Source organism: Xiphophorus hellerii, chromosome 3 (assembly GCF_003331165.1).
Source record: "Xiphophorus hellerii strain 12219 chromosome 3, Xiphophorus_hellerii-4.1, whole genome shotgun sequence".
NCBI classification, from domain to species: domain Eukaryota; kingdom Metazoa; phylum Chordata; class Actinopteri; order Cyprinodontiformes; family Poeciliidae; genus Xiphophorus; species Xiphophorus hellerii.
The window spans coordinates 9,898,510-9,917,424 of record NC_045674.1 but is presented as its reverse complement, the minus strand read 5'-3'; the positions used below and the strand labels follow the sequence as shown (position 1 = coordinate 9,917,424).

At 36.6% G+C, this 18,915-nt stretch overlaps 3 protein-coding genes across 3 annotated transcripts in view; 2 read left to right on the top strand and 1 right to left on the bottom strand.

The window, feature by feature from the left end:
- Nucleotides 1-10,022, top strand: part of myom3 (myomesin 3) — a 63,172-nt gene extending 53,150 nt beyond the window's left edge. Inside the window, exons 26-37 of the mRNA XM_032557991.1 lie at nucleotides 1,870-2,014; nucleotides 2,498-2,557; nucleotides 3,280-3,347; nucleotides 4,906-5,016; nucleotides 5,264-5,351; nucleotides 5,478-5,516; nucleotides 5,712-5,817; nucleotides 8,105-8,268; nucleotides 8,370-8,406; nucleotides 8,592-8,614; nucleotides 8,707-8,762; nucleotides 8,856-10,022. Coding sequence (XP_032413882.1) covers nucleotides 1,870-2,014; nucleotides 2,498-2,557; nucleotides 3,280-3,347; nucleotides 4,906-5,016; nucleotides 5,264-5,351; nucleotides 5,478-5,516; nucleotides 5,712-5,817; nucleotides 8,105-8,268; nucleotides 8,370-8,406; nucleotides 8,592-8,614; nucleotides 8,707-8,762; nucleotides 8,856-9,125 — 1,167 coding nt within the window. The 3' untranslated portion in view covers nucleotides 9,126-10,022. The remainder of the gene's footprint in view (nucleotides 1-1,869; nucleotides 2,015-2,497; nucleotides 2,558-3,279; nucleotides 3,348-4,905; nucleotides 5,017-5,263; nucleotides 5,352-5,477; nucleotides 5,517-5,711; nucleotides 5,818-8,104; nucleotides 8,269-8,369; nucleotides 8,407-8,591; nucleotides 8,615-8,706; nucleotides 8,763-8,855) is intronic.
- Nucleotides 10,023-10,624: 602 nt separating this feature from the next.
- fabp10a (fatty acid binding protein 10a, liver basic) lies at nucleotides 10,625-11,621 on the top strand. The gene is made up of 4 exons (XM_032557993.1): nucleotides 10,625-10,808; nucleotides 10,932-11,104; nucleotides 11,302-11,391; nucleotides 11,514-11,621. The coding sequence occupies exons 1-4, from the start codon at nucleotides 10,742-10,744 to the stop codon at nucleotides 11,562-11,564; spliced, it is 381 nt and encodes a 126-aa protein (XP_032413884.1). The 5' UTR covers nucleotides 10,625-10,741; the 3' UTR covers nucleotides 11,565-11,621.
- Nucleotides 11,622-13,583: 1,962 nt separating this feature from the next.
- pnrc2 (proline-rich nuclear receptor coactivator 2) lies at nucleotides 13,584-18,915 on the bottom strand. The gene is made up of 3 exons (XM_032557992.1): nucleotides 18,713-18,915; nucleotides 18,035-18,250; nucleotides 13,584-16,262 (listed from the first exon to the last, which is right to left on the bottom strand). Exon 3 carries the CDS (start codon nucleotides 16,240-16,242, stop codon nucleotides 15,775-15,777), a length of 468 nt encoding a protein of 155 aa, XP_032413883.1. The 5' UTR covers nucleotides 16,243-16,262; nucleotides 18,035-18,250; nucleotides 18,713-18,915; the 3' UTR covers nucleotides 13,584-15,774.

Genomic DNA, 18,915 nt, shown 5'->3' with positions numbered 1-18,915 from the left:
GAGTGTATGTGTGCATCTGTCTTCCTAACAAGTCAGCATGAGCCCAAAACAGCAATTAGTGCTCTAATAAACATCCTGCAAGGCAGGAAGTAGATGCTGTCAGCAAGGATGAAGAGCAGGTGAGTATGGCAGCAGAGAGGTCTGGAAGCTCAGTTAATTTAATTAAGTGAGGAAGACGAGAATACCGCCTGAGGTGAAGATAGAGATAGCACTCACATCTGAAAAAACATGTCACACTTGGTTAGTTGCTAGAGAGAGACTCAAACATTCAATATTGATGATTTACTCTTTTTATTTTTTAAGTTGGTAAATTAATAAATATAGAAGGAGGTAAGGCAATAACTAATGTTTTAAGGATGAAATTTTTTATTTTTGTCCTTCCTGAACAGGTGGACCCCTGCATTAATTATTTTTTTGTACAGAATCATCTCTGAATCATCTCACAGTCCTTATGTTTGACCATAAAATGTGCCAATGAATCAGTGTTGTTCTAACAACAGACAATTTTAGAAAAAAATATTATTTTGTTGACTTGCTCTTTATCATAGTTATAGTCAGGGACAGACACTGAATGCTTGAGGGACAACTTTTTTGGTGTTTCACAAAAATAATAATAATCACTTACTTGTGTCATGTAAATCTAAACAACCTAAAAATAATTTGATATTCTTACTAAGCAGCTTACAGTTCAACATATAACGACCTTCTATTTCTATTCCTTAAAACTGAGTTCATTTCCCAATCAACTTGTATGTGAATTCTGATTTCTCTTTATAAGCTATAATATGACCATCCTTATTCATTCAAGTTCGGAGCAGTCACTGTAATACATGGTTTATATATATTCTCATAGCTCTTGGCTTAAACGTTATATCTATGTTCTTCATGCACATTAAATGAGGAAAAAAGCAAAGTCAATTTGAAACCCTGAAGAACTTTGATCAAAATCACTTTGGAAAATTAAACTAAAGTCTTGAGTTTTCAGCTGTGATCATAAAGAAATTATGGTCTAGCTTAAAACTTTTGCACAGAGATGTAAATGTCTGACATAACCTCACATGGGTCTGAGCTCTCTAAAGGGGAAGCTGTTAGAATTCCAGTCCCAAAAGTTACTAATCTCATCTTGTTACAAACAAATCATATTTAGAAGAAAGATATGGTTTTTTAAAAAAGGAAAAGAATTCGGATATCCAAAGACAGCGGCAGTGTAATCATCAGTGAACATCAGCTGAATGTAAACATATTTAGCATATATGTATGTTATGACAACAAGCTGAAGATAATCATCGCCGCTGTTCTATCCGTGTTATTGAACGGCGTTCTGAAGCGGCCGCTGGGAGAACAATGAACACAACCCCGAAGGTTTATTGTGTCTCTAGGTTGTGACTGTTTTACATTCAGTGACTTCCATTTTATTCCATTACTTCCCAATATGAGGGCTCCGTCTGAACAGTACTGATTATACATTATTTCTAAATGATCACAGCTGAGGTTTGCAAATGCAGAAGCCATTTAACTGATTAGGGCCCTTGGGCTTGCCATACATCACAAATCACTTCCACCAACTGAGGCCTATCAACATGCAAGGCATACACTTAACTTGATGAACATAAAAGCAATGAAAATGAGCTCGAGGTCTGTTCCCTCTGTGTCGCTGCTTGTTAGTGTGTTTGAATTTTTTAGAGAACAGAAATATTTTATCACCAGAGCGCAGATGTTACTCCAGACCCTTTGCACTCTAATTCATGATCCATTCTCTTTGTGCAAGGAACCATCTTTACAGAGGATACCAAACCGCTTGGGGGACGAGCTGCCTGATTATGAGCCAATGAACGTTGCCTGCAGTAACATTTGTTTGTTTTTCTGCAGCGCCGCAAGATAAACTTCGACAAGGCCAAAGGTCTGGTGGAGATACTGTTTGATCAGCTCTCTCAGGAGGACGAAGGCTCGTACACCGCTCAGCTGAGGGACGGCCGTGCCAAGAACCAATGCACTTTGGTCTTTGTGGATCAAAGTGAGTCATAAATTCACCCAACCACAGAGTTAGTCATTTTGCCTGGATTAAGTATCACTAGGAAATACCAACTCTGATTAATTGCAGCATTAAAAAAGGAATGAAATGGGGAAAAACTGCTCAGAAAAAACATTGCTGAATTTAAAAGATTCTACTCTTAGATAAAAATGAACAGATCTGCAAAATCAGAAAATATTTTAACCAGTACAAAAAAGCGCAGGACTTTGAAGTAGGTCAAAAATGACATCTTTTTCAAACATTTTTACAAATTAAAATCTGAAATGTGTTTCATGCAAAAGGCATTTACCAAATTTTTACTAGATGCAAATAATTTTTCTTCAACTTCATTGAGTTAGTCTGTTACTAAAAATCTAAAAAGAAAACTGTTAATGTATACGATGGCAATAAGACCAAGGTGAACATGATCAATGTATGAATACAGCAAGGCACAGTTTTACAGTCTGGTCTGTTGTATCTTATTAGAGTTTCGTGAAATACTGGCCCTGGCTGACTGGAATCGAAGGGACATTCAGAGAAAGACTGGTAAGACATTCTTCGAAAGCAAAACTGACAGTAAATTAATAAATATTGATCATTCCTTACTTAAGGATGATTACACAAAAAGAACACATAGCCAGAGGAAGATTTCTTTTTCTTATTTTATGCATAGTTGGATTATTATACATATGCTTTTGTTCCATGTAAATATTATAGAAACCTGGATGTCAAAAACACATTTTAACAAGAAGAGGGAACATTAATAAAAGAGAAAAGTAAATGTGATAGAGTTAGCCAAAACGCAAATATTCATGTGTTGTTTTTGGAATAAAAGATTTAGATTTCTGAAATCTGTGCTTCTGAACTGTTGGTTTTTATCTCCTTTCACCTCCATTTGTTGTGTATGCACAGAGGCCAATGTCCTAGTGGATACTTGTGCAAGAATCTCACACAATTTTATTTTATTTTTTTTAACTATTATAAATCCAAGTTAGGCTCAAACTGTACATATGCTCTTTTTGTTCAATACAGCTAGAATATTTCCATGTATTCTAGCTGTATATATAGCTAGAATACATGTATACAGTATTCTAGCCATGTATACAGTATTGATGGCTGTATACATGATTCAAAAAGTGATGGCATAGATAATTTTGTGTTTCTCTTTTTGCTGTTAGTGCTTTGATAGATCATTCTAGCATAATTTAACTTAGTCATTGTAAATGTGTGTTTTTATATGTTGTTTATTGTGTTCCTTTTCTTCCAAGGACCTTATTTCCAAGAATTTTTGACATGGAGTGTGAATAAGGATTGTGAATTAATTATACAATGCAAGGTACTTTTATATCTCGTGTGTGAAAATTCCTGATAGTAGTGAGACAGTGCTGCTAAGATTATTGTAAGAGTGAAAATTCAGCTATTTTAGTACAAATACCAATAGCAACTAGAAATTATTCTGTATTTTATTAGTTATTTAGAATATTTTAGGCAAGTTAGACTTTATTCTCACTCTTTGAATAATGTCTGATCTTGAAACATTGTTTTTTAAAAAAGACTGTTTGATCAGTCTTTTTAATAATAAATTATTCTGTATTTTATTAATTATTTAGAATATTTTAGGCAAGTTAGACTATTATTCTCACTCTTTGAATAATGTCTGATCTTGAAACATTGTTTTTTTAAAAAGATGAAGAAAAACAGAAGCATATTTTTACTAAAGATTAGAAAAATTCCTCTGTTTTTGAATACCTTCATGAAAAAAATCCACCAAGTCAAGATTAAGTTCATGATCCGAATAAAAGAAAAATAGCTTAAAAAGTAGAAGTCTCTTTGTTGTTCATAGGTATAGGGCAGTGTTAGTTCTGCACATTGTACCAGTTTGGTTTAGAAACAGTTTAATCTACAATCTTAATAAATGAGAAAATCTTTGCATTATTTAAAATAAATAAATAAATAAGCAAAAACAGAAGAAATTCGAAAAACACAAATGCTCTTTTTCACAGCACTTTAAACACAGCATTTTATAGAATTTCTTTAGGGGGTTAAGAATTTTGACCGAAGTAACTCTGTAAAAGAAAGACAGGTGGATTTTTTTAAACAAATCCACATGCAATTGTAATGGTGGAGTAAAATTTAAAAAAATATTTGAAGGCTTTCTACACACTTGATATTTAATTACATAAAAAGAGGTTCAACAGAAAAAAAGGACAGTCTAAAGCAGGGGTGGGCAACTCCAGGCCTCGAGGGCCGGTCTCCTGCAACTTTTAGATGCATCTCTACTTCAACACACCTGAGTCAAATAATGAGGTCATTAGCAGGACTCTGGAAAAACTGACTGCACTTGGGAGGTGATTCAGCTGTTGAATTCAAGTGTTTTGAACCAGGGAGACATCTAATAGTTGCAGGACACCGGCCCTCGAGGACCAGGATTGCCCACCCCTGGTCTAAAGCCTTAGAACCATCAGATAGCAAATATAATGACAGAACAGAAAGTCGACTGGCATTAGGGCTCTGTGCAGTGACATATATTTTATTTCTCGTTAATATCTTATGACTTTATTAATCTGATGTTCATGTCATGTTATGTTTATATTTTAATGTTTACTAATTTTCACCATATAAACCTGTCTGAGCTCCTGGAGAAATTGTTTTCTGCAGCTGCAAGGGAGCCAGATTGCCTCTCGTGTGTTTCTGGTTCTTTGTCCTTGGCATAAAAACGATGTGTTGATGCTGTCTGGCAGGGCTTTTACTGACCTGTTCATCACGAGTGTCAGATTTTGTAGGCTTTAATATCATGCATGTGGTATTAATAAACCTGACAGAGTGATTTTCATTTAACGGTGCTTGGATACCTTTTTTTTCCCATAACATGATTGGTATCTCCTCGCTAACAGGTGACAAACACAAATAAGGACACTTCCTTCAAGTGGTTTAAGGATGGTCTGGAAATTAAAGACCTTTCTTATGATCAGACAACTGGGATTATCTCGCTCTCAATCTCACAGGTAATGGAAAAAGATGAATCTCCCCTGTCTCTTTGTATTAGAAATTACACTCATAAACTGTAGCTGACACAGAGAAGCAACATAATAGTGACTCACGGTTGATAATTAAAGGATAAAGTCTAGACAGATACTATAAATCAGTGTGTCAGTTTTAAAGTTAACTTGAGCTGAAGTTAAATATTATATTAATTATTTTTGGTTTTCTACAAATATATTAAATTATGGATTTCAAATGAACTTCCTTTAGGTGACGAAGAAAGAGGCCGGTTCATACAGAGCTGTGGTGTCAGACAGCCGAGGAGAGGATGTCAGCACCTTGGAGTTACTAGACAATGGTTCGACGAAACCTCATTACACAAACACACTTCTTCCATCTGTAATGGAAATGAAGCAATTAGAATAATAAGTAATCAAGTTCTGGTACAACAAGCTCTCTGAAGATGTATTTTGTTTGTTTACAGAGTATGACAAGCTTCTCCAGCAGCTGAGTGAACAATGCGGTGAGTTAGACACATTTGATATGAAGTGTCCTGTGTTATTACACAGGCATGCCTTTTTAATTAACTATGCTATATTCGCTCTGCTCCCTTCATTACATTTATTATGCAAGACAAAAAGCTATATTTTCAACCTCACAAATCAAAACACACACAAACATGTATCAATAAATAAGTAATCAAGAGTTCTGACTGCAGCATTGTCAGCTGGTCCGCTGCGGATTGAGAGCACTGCTGAGGGTTTCAGGATCTACTCCAGCCTCAGATATTACATTGGCTTCCTGAAGACAAGCTGGTACTTCAAGTAAGTCTGAGTACAGAGCACCTTTCTGACCGACATCCTGTGATAAGCCAATATTTGGATTCCAGCATTTGTATTTCACACACATTTATTGTATGTGCAGTGTGTTTTCCAGGTCTGGATTAGTACAATTCTAATCAGAGATTTTTTGTCAAACATTTATCACAGACATGAATATTAGGTTAAGTTAGATAATTTATCTGAACCACTGTTTTCCAGGTAGAAGTGATTATGTAATGTGTCATTTCAGTAAATTGAATTTGAGGATTTTCTTCTACTTTGCAAGGATCAAAATTATACATACCATTTCGAGTACAGCGGGTAAAATTAACTTTGAGCACACATTCTCGATTTAAATATTTCTAATAGTTCAAATGATGTAATATAATTCAATAATATTTCACACATACAAAGGAACATGGTAATTTTGCAAGCTGGACCTCATTCACATTTATTTTGTGGCTACCAACAAGTTTCTGGCATAATCCTGATTGGACCACCAACCACCTTTTCAGTAGAATTAGTATAGTTATTTTAAAATGCTTAATCAGTTTATTATTTTAGCTAACAAGTTTTAAATACACTTGAGGCTGGAACTTTAGGATGATTTCAAATCATATACTGAGAGGCAGCGGATGAAGAAAGACCCTTCTCCAAAACCACCACCTTCAGTCAATACAAATATTTTGAGACATTCTATAAAAATGTTTTCTGGTCAAATAAGATTATCACTGACCTGTGATAATGAAAAGGAGTATGTAGATGAGCCAAGTTGAGGTTTTAAGAAAATTGTATGGTCATATACACTCAGTAAAGTTTTTAATCCATTTTAGCAATGTCTTTAATTTTTTTAATTCCTTTTACATTTCACCCAATAATTACATAATTAGTGGGTGAAACTAATTATATTGGCATGTGTGCTATACACAAATGCCAATATGAAACACCAGGTTCATCCTGCTGCCAGCATAATAAAATTACTTTTCAAGAAAAGGTTCTCAGTTAGATGTCGTTTTTTCAAATTGTCACAATTATGATTACAGTTTTTTAAGCAAAATGAAAGAAAAAGATCTCTTAGATTAGTTTAGTTTCAGAACTTGGTTTTCACTCAGTTTTGGTTTAACAGGTTAAAAATTGTTTCTTAAAGGGGCTATAGCACCACCTGCTGGAAGACCCAGCAATCCATGAGGTTTAACACTCATGGATTCAATTTGAGTTGTTTTTCATTTACCGAAGCTTCAAAAATCCTTGTTATTAAAAATATATTGCATTTCGGCATCTAGATGAGATTTAGGTTACTTTAAATGTGGCATGTGTGAGACGAGCTGGTCTGAGTATTTAAAAAAAATACTCATGCAAGTGTCTTGTTGATGTCAGAGATCAGAGAAGAATCGGAAGACTGGTTTAAGATGGTACAAAGGCAGCACTGACTCAAATAGCTTGATACTAACAAGGTATGCAGAATGCCATTTCTGAATGCAGAACATTTTAAAGCAGGAACTAATTGGGCTGCAGCAGTAGAAGTGAATGTCAGTCCTGTCACATAGGAACGTTAAGCTTAGGCTATAGTTTGAAAAGATTTACTGAAGTTGAACATTATGCATATTTTTGAAACATTGTCTGGTGAAAGAGTCTTCTTTTTAGCTGTGAAGTGCAGATAGTGATGCCAGAATTTGGCATAAAAAGTATGAATGCATAGATCTGTCCTGCCTTTGAAAAACAGGCAGGATGTAACTGTGTAACTGTGTAGCATTCTGGGAAACATTTTCTTGGCACATTTTGAGCCTTTTTTGTACCAATTGAGAGCCTAATGCCATGTTGACCTCGTTCGTGCCTTTGTAACCACAAAGTAATATTCTATTGTCTTCATGCAGTCTTATAAAGTTTGTATCATCTAAAACGGGTTCTCAATTTAATACAGATCTCAGTTTAATAGACAATCTTTGGATTTGGTGGAATGGGAATCTGCAGTAACTGTGATCCCATCATGTCATGGGACATAATATCTTGATACACCTTGTTTAATGTAAGTTATGAATAATTAGGCAATTCTGGAAGTAAAAGAGGCTCTAAATTGGTACTAGCAAAGTGTAAAAATGTAACTAATGAAGTGACTGAAGAGAGTAATTTGTATATTGTAGTCGTAATATATACTGTGTATATATACAGTATATACTGTATATATATATATATATATATATATATATATATATATATATATATATATATATATATATATATATATATATATATATATACAGTAGATCTGTGCTTCATCCTATGCTTTTAGGGGGAGAAAAATTGATCAAGAGACCAGGACAAAGCCAGGCAGCAGTATTCAGAAAGTCTGGATTGAAATCTTAAACCCAATAGAGAATGACAAAGGTGAATACATCTTGGAGATGTTTGATGGAAAAGAGACACACAAACGGCTTTATGAATTGTCCACAGAAGGTAAGGCTCTGGTTTAAAACAGAAATTCTATACAAATAAGAAAATCTAAGGCGCAGAAATTAGATTGTCAATGTTGTGAATCTTCTTGTATCTTTCAACAGCATTTGCTGAAGCCTTGCTGGAACACCAAAGGTTAAAGTAAGTGCATTGATTCAAGGGAAGAAGTTTGAATGTTTTGCTGTGTCAGCAACAGAAAACATGAATGAGTCTGAATAAACAAGTTACCAAAAAAAAACCAAAAAAAAACAAATGCGGAGTTAGCTTGTTTGAAATCGGTACAATGCAGTGTAAGCTTAAACTGACTGTCTAATTTCGTCCCTTAGGCAACTGGCCATTGCTGAGAAAAGTAAGTCCCATGTGATAACCCTCACACCCTATGTTTTTGTTTTTATTTGAGCTTAAATGATTTTTCTTTGGGTATTCCCTGCTGATTTTTAGATCGCGCCAAAGTAGTAAAAGGGCTTCCAGATGTTGTAGCCATCATGGAGGGCAAGGTAAAACGTTGTCAGAAATTATAAATAATTCTAAATTATAAATACCTCAGACATTTTCTATTGCCAACCATTTTTGTTGTGATATCTTCTCAGTCTCTGTGTCTGACATGCTTCATTGATGGCGACCCAGCTCCTGAGATCTTCTGGCTACGCAATGACAGAGAAATCCTTGATCAGACTCAATTTACCATTAGTAAGGAGTCCAAGCGCACCTCCATCACTGTCAACAAGGTTACCACGGAAGATTCTGGAAAGTATAGTATCTTTGTGCGCAACCAGTATGGCTCTGAAACTGTTGATGTGACCTTGAGTGTGTACAAGAAGGGTGACAAACCTCCAGCTAATGCAGTAGAGATGGGTTAAATTTACAAACTGGAGGAATGCCACAGTTTTACCCAGTCAGATATTTTATTTTATACACCAACAGAAAGTGGGACATCATGATGATATGGGAAGAAAATGATACAACATTTTGAAATTCTTTTACAAATTCTTTCATGAGCATAGCTGGGTAAATACCTTATAAAATACATTTTTGCTGCAATTAAAGCTGCAAATGTCTTAGGTTAGGTAAGCTTTGCACATCCAAGTTAAATGCAAATTATCTCAGTCAGGCTCAATAGAGACCATCTGCAGACATTGGTTTTCAAGCATTGACAATGGACTTCTAAAGGCAAATGATTAAACTTCATGTGGTACAGCCTGGGGCTAAATATGAATTACGTTTTTTTTTGTTTTTTTTAGACTGTGAAACCCATTTTTTCTACATTGTGTTGGTCTATAAAGTAAAATTCCAGTAATACTTCACGGGGTGCAAAACATGGAGTAGCTAATGCATTTTTCTTAGTTTAGCTCTACAACCTCCACTTGTGAGAACTGAAGTTGGCATAGCTCATATAATACTTGCCACTCAAAATGATAGCATTATTTTTGCTTGTCTGTGTGTTTGCTATTATTTTTGCATGTTTATTTGAGCTAGATTATAGATCAGGTTAGGTTACAAAAATAATTATATCATTGTGATTGTTTACTAGATGCTAATACAGATTAAATACAACAGTAAAACCTTTCTGAGCTGGTTTATTTTGGGGAAACTTAGTTTAGCTTAGTTTTACTTTAGAAGAGAAGAATACTTGATTTTTATAATGCTTCTGCTATTTTAATGTTGCATTTACTTGCAGCCTTTTAGTATAAAGATTTTAGAAAAAACAGATGTGTTGTTTGCCTGTTTCGTTGTCAATAAAGCTATTTCCAACTTATTATTTGTGCTGCATTTCTTTTATCCACACAAAGTCGATGTAGTGAACTTTATAATCAAAAATGTATTAAAAAGTGACAGTAGGTTAGTTTGTTCAATTTTGCAACAGCTATGGTCTTTGAGTTTAAAAGCAAAGTCCTCAGTGTCAATAACCCTGATATTTGGTGCCACATGAGGTCAGGTAAGATCCATATTTGGAGATTCAGCGATACACTGAGGAGAAGCTGCAGAGGTGAATGGAACAACTTCAAAGTTGAAAACTAAGTCTAAAATTAAAATATCTGCTAATCTTGTCAATTTTATACAATGTTAAACACGAGTGAAGCACAAGCAATAGTAAAATTCTATTTTTGATTATCTATGCTCTGTATGCATCTTGTCTTCTCTTTATTATAAATGATTGTGAACAGTGCATACATAGAGTGAATGTTTTGAAGACTAAATTTGCAGATGATATGTTGTACTTTACCTTAAGTTGTGATTTAAAAATTTCCTTGGCTGAGGCTGAAGCTTAAACATAAAAGAGTAACTGAACTCTGGGTTGTTCAAACAATCCTCAAAGGACTTTGCTACTCACTCGGCATTGCACTGTGGAGCCTTTGCCTTTGGGTATAAAAAGAAGCACGTTCGCATTCATTTTCTTCACATTGTGTTGAGCTTCACACAGCTGTCTCAGCTTCCAAATACTTTGGTGAAGGAGACCCCAGACTCTCTAGAAGACATGGATCTCAACGGAACATGGCAGGTGTACTCCCAGGAAAACTACGAAGAGTTCCTCAGAGCCATGGGTAAGAAAAGTATTCGTACATTTAACTTTTATCAACACAGGCCAACACAACTTTGCATTGCAGATGGTTGTAATTCATGTCTAATGTCGCATAGAATATCAACAAATCTCTTCTACTCAACAGAACTCCCAGAAGATGTCATCAAGATGGCCAAAGACATTAAACCAATTACTGAGATTAAGCAAACAGGCAATGACTTTGTCATCACCTCCAAGACACCTGGAAAGACTGTGACAAACTCCTTCACCATCGGGAAAGAGGCTGAAATTACCACCATGGATGGCAAGAAGCTAAAGGTTACTAACTTTTGTTTATCGTTTATACAGAGACAAATAATGTAGGTCTTCTATAAGCATTCTACATGTCTACAACACGTCTTCAAAAATATTCCTTATAATGAAATTTTATCTCATATTATTGTTTTTTAGCCTCTAAATGATCTGCTATTTGCTTGATTGCTGGTGCTGAAATCTGTCTTCTCACCCCTCCTCAGTGCATTGTCAATAAGGAGGGAGGAAAACTGGTCTGCAAAACTGGCAAATTCAACCACACACAAGAGCTCAAAGGAGGAGAGATGATTGAGGTATGGTGCATCCAGATTTTAGTCTTGCAGACACACGTATTTCTGAAAGATAAATGCACAATAGGTTTCCAGACTGTTTGATTATAAGCTTTAAAATATGTGTCTTGTTCTGTCTTATTTAGACTCTGACTGTGGGCTCAACGACTCTTGTCAGGAAGAGCAGAAAGATTTAAACCTGACAGTGACAAAGATACAATGTCTATTTAAATAAAAAAAAAGTTTGCGTAATACGTCTGGTTTGTATTGTGTCATGTTCACATGTGGTTAGTGGCGGTCAAAAAAAGAAGTATAAATCAAGCATTGAGCATATCTTTGCTGACACCATATAAATGTAATATTTTCTAAAGAACAAAAAGATTGCACCTGCAAAATCACATTACTGGCCATGCAAGCTGCTGAGTTCAGCGTAGTAGTTGGGCACAGTTCATTATGTAGATTGATATAACAAGTGAAGTGATCTGAAATCCATGAACATTGCCCTCAAATGCAAATGCACAACACAATAGGAATTTCTTCTTCTACTACCACCAATAATAACAATAATAATAATAATAATAATAATAATAATCTATATACGAATACATAATATTCTGAAATATTATGTATTTCAGAGTGTATTTATGCTTGTTTAACAACATGTCAAACAAGCATAAAAAAACAAGTAAACGGGTAGAACATTTTTAATGAAAAACTGATTTGCTCAAAAGATAAGCAACAAGTAAATATGGGTTGTGTGACAAATGTCCTCTCATGAAGAGCAAAAATAAGTAACAGATGCCATCAGTTTATGGCTCTTGGACCTCTATAGAAATACCTCTCCACGTATTGTCCATAGTCTGTTGTTTTACGTAGTTTGCAGAACAATTGTGTCTGAAACATTAAATATATTGCGATAAAATACCTAAAATCTTCCTAAATACTTGGGCATCTTGAGCTGATGATTTCTCCTGTGCACTTAAGACCTGTCTTCTTGAAAATGTTCACACATTGACATTTTGAGTACTCTAAATGTACATAATAACCTTTGATCTTATTCTTCCCTTGTAAAAGACTAATGCAGGATAACGCTTTTCTTGACTTAAAATGAGTAAGTGAAGTTCTCAGTAGCCCTCAGTTTGGTTTTTCAGTGGTTACAGGACAGAAAACGTTAACACACTTGTTTTATATTTTTAATTGTTTTTATAAATTAAATCAGAACTATTTTTGGACTAGATAAAATAACACAATATCACCCCCTTCAGGAAATTATTAGTATATGTTCCATTGCAATCACAACAATAAGCCTGGGTGGATCAAGCAGGCACATCTGGAGATTGAAATATTCCTATCTCTGTCAGATCCCTTGGGATTTAAAAGGTTGTTTGTATCTCCAGACCCAAAGTTTCAATAAGGCGTAGATCTGGACTTTGATGTGACAACGCTAGAATTTTGATGTTTGAATTTATAAAAGCACTAAAACATCTAAAAGGCCTTTTAGTAGCACTTTGCAATATCACATTAGCTCTCAAGGACAATGAGGGTGTAGGTTCTCTGTCAAGGACAGATCCATTTGCTGAATTGCATCTGTTTTTCAAGAGACACATGAAGAGAAGTCCAGTCACCTTCTGTATCACCCATGGAACAGAAATACTTTGAAATAAGACAGTGCAATGTGTCTGCTGTGTTAATAATATGATGTACTGAGACTATGTATTTATATCTCTTATAATGTAATATTACAGAAATTGTTTTATTTGTGAATGCAATATGAAGGTCATGATTTTGTAGTATGCAGCAGAGTCTGTATCCAAGATAAATTTCCTTTAGGACAACAAGGTCCATCTTATCTTATCTAGATCCCCCAGAAAAAGCATCCTTCGCTTCTTTATGCTTTTGCTCCCAGGTTTCCTCTTTAACACTTTGCACCAGATATTATTTATTGTTCTACTGCCAGTTACATTATCATCCTCCGCTCTTCTAAACTACCTGGGCAGTTTTTGATGTGTGAATCCAGCATCTGATGAGAAAACAATCACAGTGCTGTATATAACAGTGCCAAAACGTCTCTTTTTTTGTTTTGTTACAATTAATGGTATACATTTTTCAACAACTTAGGGTGTAATTTTCTAATAATTTTTTTTTAAATAAATTTTAACAAGTAAATAAGTAAATACTTGTAAAATAGGAGAAAACAGAAAAAGGAGAGACAAACATGGGGGGAGGGAAGGGATTTATTTTCTTTTTTTTTTTTTTACTTTGTTGTCAGTTTAAAAGTGCATTCTTTCACATTTTTAACACCAATTAAAACCAATCTTAATTAGGGCATGTCTCAAAATACTTGGTGACTTATCAAAGGGAGAAATTAGCAGCCAATTGTTTCCGTGTTTCACAATTTAGAGTAAGGAGACTTTGCTATGTCATGTGACCAAAAGAAAAGGGGGAACATTTGAAAATAGACCAGAATTCTGTAAATAAAAGTACTGAGCCAAGTTTAACTTTCAGATGGCGGAAGATCACCTGAAAGCTAAAAACAGCAACAGTTTGGGTGATAGTTATCAGATGAAACAGGGGTTAAACTTAGGCACATTTGTCAACAGAGTGTCGCGCTTACAAAATGCAAATAGATTGAAACTTTAAATCCATAAATAAGCAAGTCTCCTTTAATCCAATCACTATTTTTATATTGTTTTATATAATTTGCACTAAGCATCTTTCACCCTACACTGTGTAATACAAAACAATAAAAAAACATGTGCAAGATCTCCGTAAAGATAACAGTGCTGGGTACGGTTAAATGCTATAGGCAGGAAGGGAATTTTTTACGTTTTTTTAACAAAAATATTCTTCAGTATTGAAGTTAAGACACGTCCTTTGCATGTCTTATACATTCAGTGTTATTACTAAAAATACTTTTGTCAGACAGGCATCAAACATGGCCTGTAAATGTACATATGCTACAAGAACTTTATACATTTCGTTATATACATGGCTCCTGAACACAATTCACAATCTCTTTGTTTTGTTATTTTCTATGCTGGCCAAAAACAGCTTCAACTCTGCAAAGGGAAAAGAAAAAAAAGAAGAAAAAACAAACACAAATGAGCCTTAACGAAGGACCAAAAAATCACAAAATAGAGAATTCATAAAGATAGTCCATTGCATTTCCATCTAGCATCCCAACCTGGCATTTTAAGGGTAAATCTGATTACAGTGCAAGAGGGTAAACATCAGGCAGCGGCAACAGGCAACAAGTGTGCCGATAATCAGATGGTCAATAAGAGACAGAACTTGTAAACAAACATCAGCCTTCTGTCTCACGCAGAGACCCTTGGGCCACACACGTCCCTAAAGAAAAAGCTCCTTAGTTCTCTCTCACTTCAGCACAAATAGGTGCAGCTAACAGGAACACGCGAGCGTGGCCCTCTTCCGCATGAAAGCTGCACCACCAAAGCTGCTGAAGAGACAGACTACTGAAGGGTAGTAACAGTACTGATTGTAGAGATGAACAGTAAGGAAATGTCCGCTCACCACAGAGGCAAGAGAGTGGAAGTTATTAACCACACAGAGGGTGCGAAAAATATGCAGCAAATAACATTGCTTTGGTTACACACAGTGCTTTCAATCGCAACAAAAGGACTTGTACAAAATAATGCTTTGATAGAGTGTAGCAGGCTTTGGACACACTCAACTCCTATAGTGCATGTGCGCACAGCGCAATAAAAAAGGATACAGGAGTTGGTTGTTCAAGGCCTGTGTGCCATGGTCTCTTGTTACCCTTTGAGGTCAGTCTTTCAGCTTGTCCTGTACATAGCTACTAGCTCATGTCAAATAAAACAGCTTTTTCCCTGCAGAACTGCAGTTGAGTGCCTTTTTCATTCCAAACAAGTAAAGTAATATCTAGGAAAATAAAAGGGGGCCTTTTTTAAAAAAAAAACCAAGTGCTACAAATGTGAACTTACTTTAGCACCTGAAGCTTCGGAGCTCACTCCAAAGATTCAACTTCAAAACGTATGTAAAAGAGAAGTGTCTGTCCATAGAAATGGACCGTAAAAGTGATGGAGTTTACCTGACCTACAATACAACCCCTATTTTGGGAAAAGGACACTCAATCTGCTTTAACAGCCAACACTAAAAAGAACAAAACAAAAAAGAAGTTTTAAAAAAAAGGATCCAGTCATCAAAGAAACTGGCTCCACTAAAGGCAGGGCCAACCAGCAAGGCCACATGGCTGTAATATCTTTAAAACAGTTCTAAAACTCTAACACAATTTCAAATGCCCAACTTTGAGAGGATTTAAGCCAAAAATGACAAATCTATTACAACCACGGGGTGTTCCTGGAAAGCGAGTGCCTATATAGAGTCGCAGTACATTGGCTCGATATAAATGAGGTGGAGGTTTCTATCTCAAGCCTGCACTTTCAGGAGGCTCTTTAACTGAAAGGCCATTATCTCTCTGTGGTCACAGGATCCCATAGGGAAAGACACCCAGTGACTGGGAGGTTTGGGCAACACGCTGGGCGAGGGCGGCTCACTGAACTTAGGCCCTGCATAACTCGGGCTGCCCTGAGTTGCTAGCAGCGTATTAAGATGAGACACTGCACCCTCCCAGTTTTGATCGTAGGTGGTGACGAAACGGACAGAAGCATTCTTCTCCACAGACGCGGCCTGCCGTGCCTCCGGAGACCTGTGGTAGGTGGTGCCCTTGTCGCTCCGGCGGTGACCGTGATGGTGAAGGCCCCCCGCCACTCCCACGGATGCCACTACTGCTCCGCTCTGGTCGCGGCTCCTCTGCTTGGCCTTGCCGAGCTGGTGGCTCTTCTTGGGGCGTTCAGGGTGGGAAATTGGAATGTTGTACCTCTCTCCACCTCCCATGTTTCTGTACTACCTGTCACCTAAAGGAGAAGATCATAACGTCATTTGGGTGCATAGTTCAGGGTTTCCCCCAGTGTATTATAGGCCTGGCGACCCGCCGTGCTTTACTAGCCCCACCGCCAGGCTCAGGCTAAGCCTTTCTTGTTTATGTTTTTAGGAAAATAATAATAATAAAAAAAATTTAAAATTGCTTCTTTTTTTAAAGCTGGATTGCAAGTTTCTCTGTTGCTCTGAGTGTTTCACTGGCGGAGCAGATTTATTCCTAAAAGATATGTTTATAGAAGATAGGTTTATAGTTTATGCATTTAAAGCTGGACCAATCACACCATTGGCGCCTCTGCACGTTGCGCTGCAGCGCGATCCACGCTAAGTTTACCTCAGCACGGAACGTGCACACCTCCTTTCACTCAAACTGGACACAGGCTGACCTGTATGGATATTTACATCAACCCCCTGTGAGGAATTATGTTTCTTTCCAGAGTTTTTGATCAAGGTAGGAGTTTAAACCCCACTGGCTGGCTCTGGTTGAGCAGCTCTACGTAAACTGCAGGAATAACTTCAGAGGTGCGCGTTGAGCGAGTGGAGAGAATGATTTATATTTATGAACAAAAAATTTTGGGAGCCTTTTCCATCTCAACACGCTGTCTTCTAGCATGTGCCTCTGTCTTGCATGTTAAGTTGGTCAGAGTGTTAGCTGTTAATGAACCAGCGCTAACCTCATCATGCAGGTTCATGCAGCTATATGAGGCCTTGAGCAGAATTTGACTTAGGGGCCCCTTTTGTTGATAAAAACATCAGCACCTCTAACAGCTTCTGTGTTAGATTTAATGAAATATGGGAGAGGGGAGTAGTTTAATTGGCCAACCTAAAAAGCAATAACTTATAATCGCAGTTTACTCATTTGTATTTGTGAACAAACAGAGCTCAAACTCAAAGATTAAACTCACAGCATCAGAGTGTAGCTATGGTAACAAAATAATTTTACTATCAATATTGTTCAATAACTATCTGTTATTGCTATTAGCATTTATGGGGGCCCTGAAGCCCCATAAATGGCTTCAGGGTTAAGATTTGGATAAGTGTCACCTTTATTTATAACTGATTCTATGATTCTGTTTGGTAAATTTCTGTTGTCCATGTTCTTAGCCCAGCTGGGGGGCCTCATGAAGCCGCTGACTTAAACAGAAGTGCAAATAATTGATATTCATTTTAATTGTATTTTTTGATTTGTTGTTTATATGACTAGTTGTGGGTTTAAATAGCGTTTCACTGACGCTGTTTTTACATTTCCTGTCAACTTAATATCTTTTAATACAAAAACACGGTGGACCACCGGTGGACCGCCTCGGCACCCCTACCACCGGGCTTAGCAAGTTTAATGGGGGAAACCCTGTAGTTGTGAAAATGCATTGCTATTGACTTGTGACTAAAACTCAGCATCATTTACCTATATTTACTTAAACAATAACCACACTGCAAGTACCATATTTCGCAACTTCTAGTCTCCAATTTAATGGACAAAAACTATTGCATGTTATTTTTCTAGTTGTTTCCTATTTCTTGGGGAAAAAAACTGTTTTTGTTTTGAACACAGAATGCATGATAACATGAACACAGAATGCATGATAACATCCGATGCAGACTTTTATTCTGTGACGCTTGTGTAGAAATAGGGGTAAAGATTGGCAAAGGGACGAATGGACTCAGCCCTCTTGAAGAAAAACAGCGCCTACGTGCAGCAACACCAGAGCGCTGCGCCCCTCCCCCACTCACAGACCGAGCTCCAGCTCACCTCTTTGTTGTCAGGCTGAAGACGATGAGATCTTGCTTTAATCTTTCACCGCCGATCGGTCCCCAGGTCCTCGAAGTAGTTCTCTGTCTACTTCTCGCTGCACTTGTGTGTCCAGCAAGGTCTGAGGTTTTCATGTGCCAATGATCGTTGTTTTGCCGTGAAGCCGAGCTGAACATCAATTCACCTCGGCGCACGATGCTCCAAGAAGTCGACTGCCTGTAAAATAAAATGGTACAGGAATGTGTTTTGAATGTCCAGAGAAATAAAAATGCACATAATAACGGTTAAACTACACATCAAATTATGTAACAAAGCATTCATTACTTGTTATTCGACTGTTTTGCAAAGTGCGTCATCAACAGCCGAACACCGTTATCCCCCTTATTTTAGATATCATAACATTGAATTAAAAATGGGATAATTGTTAAAAAGGTTACTTAGCAAAACTACATTAATTCACTGCTTAATTCTTTCAGAATCAATTGAAAACGATTTTTATGCAAGAACATTTAAATCTAGTTGAATTTCATCCCGCATTATGTTGTTATTAACTCTTAATAACAAACAGTTTCTAAAAAATCAAATTCATTAAACATCTACGTGAGTCAGTCTGGCACCCAACCAAAACAAAGAAACTGAACTCAACATGGCGACCGCATACAAAGCTGCTCCGCTTACCGACTTCTTCAGGCTTTGTTGTTGAAGCCTTTCGTCGAAAAAATATACTTAGCCTCGGATATCCTTCGGCAGATACTGTAGGAAGAACAGCAAAGCTATATTTCCTACAAATCTGTCACTCTCGAGGCTTATATGTTGTTAACAGTGGCCGTAAATACGCCACTTCTCCCTCCCGACACTGAACTGCAACAAAATGGAATCTG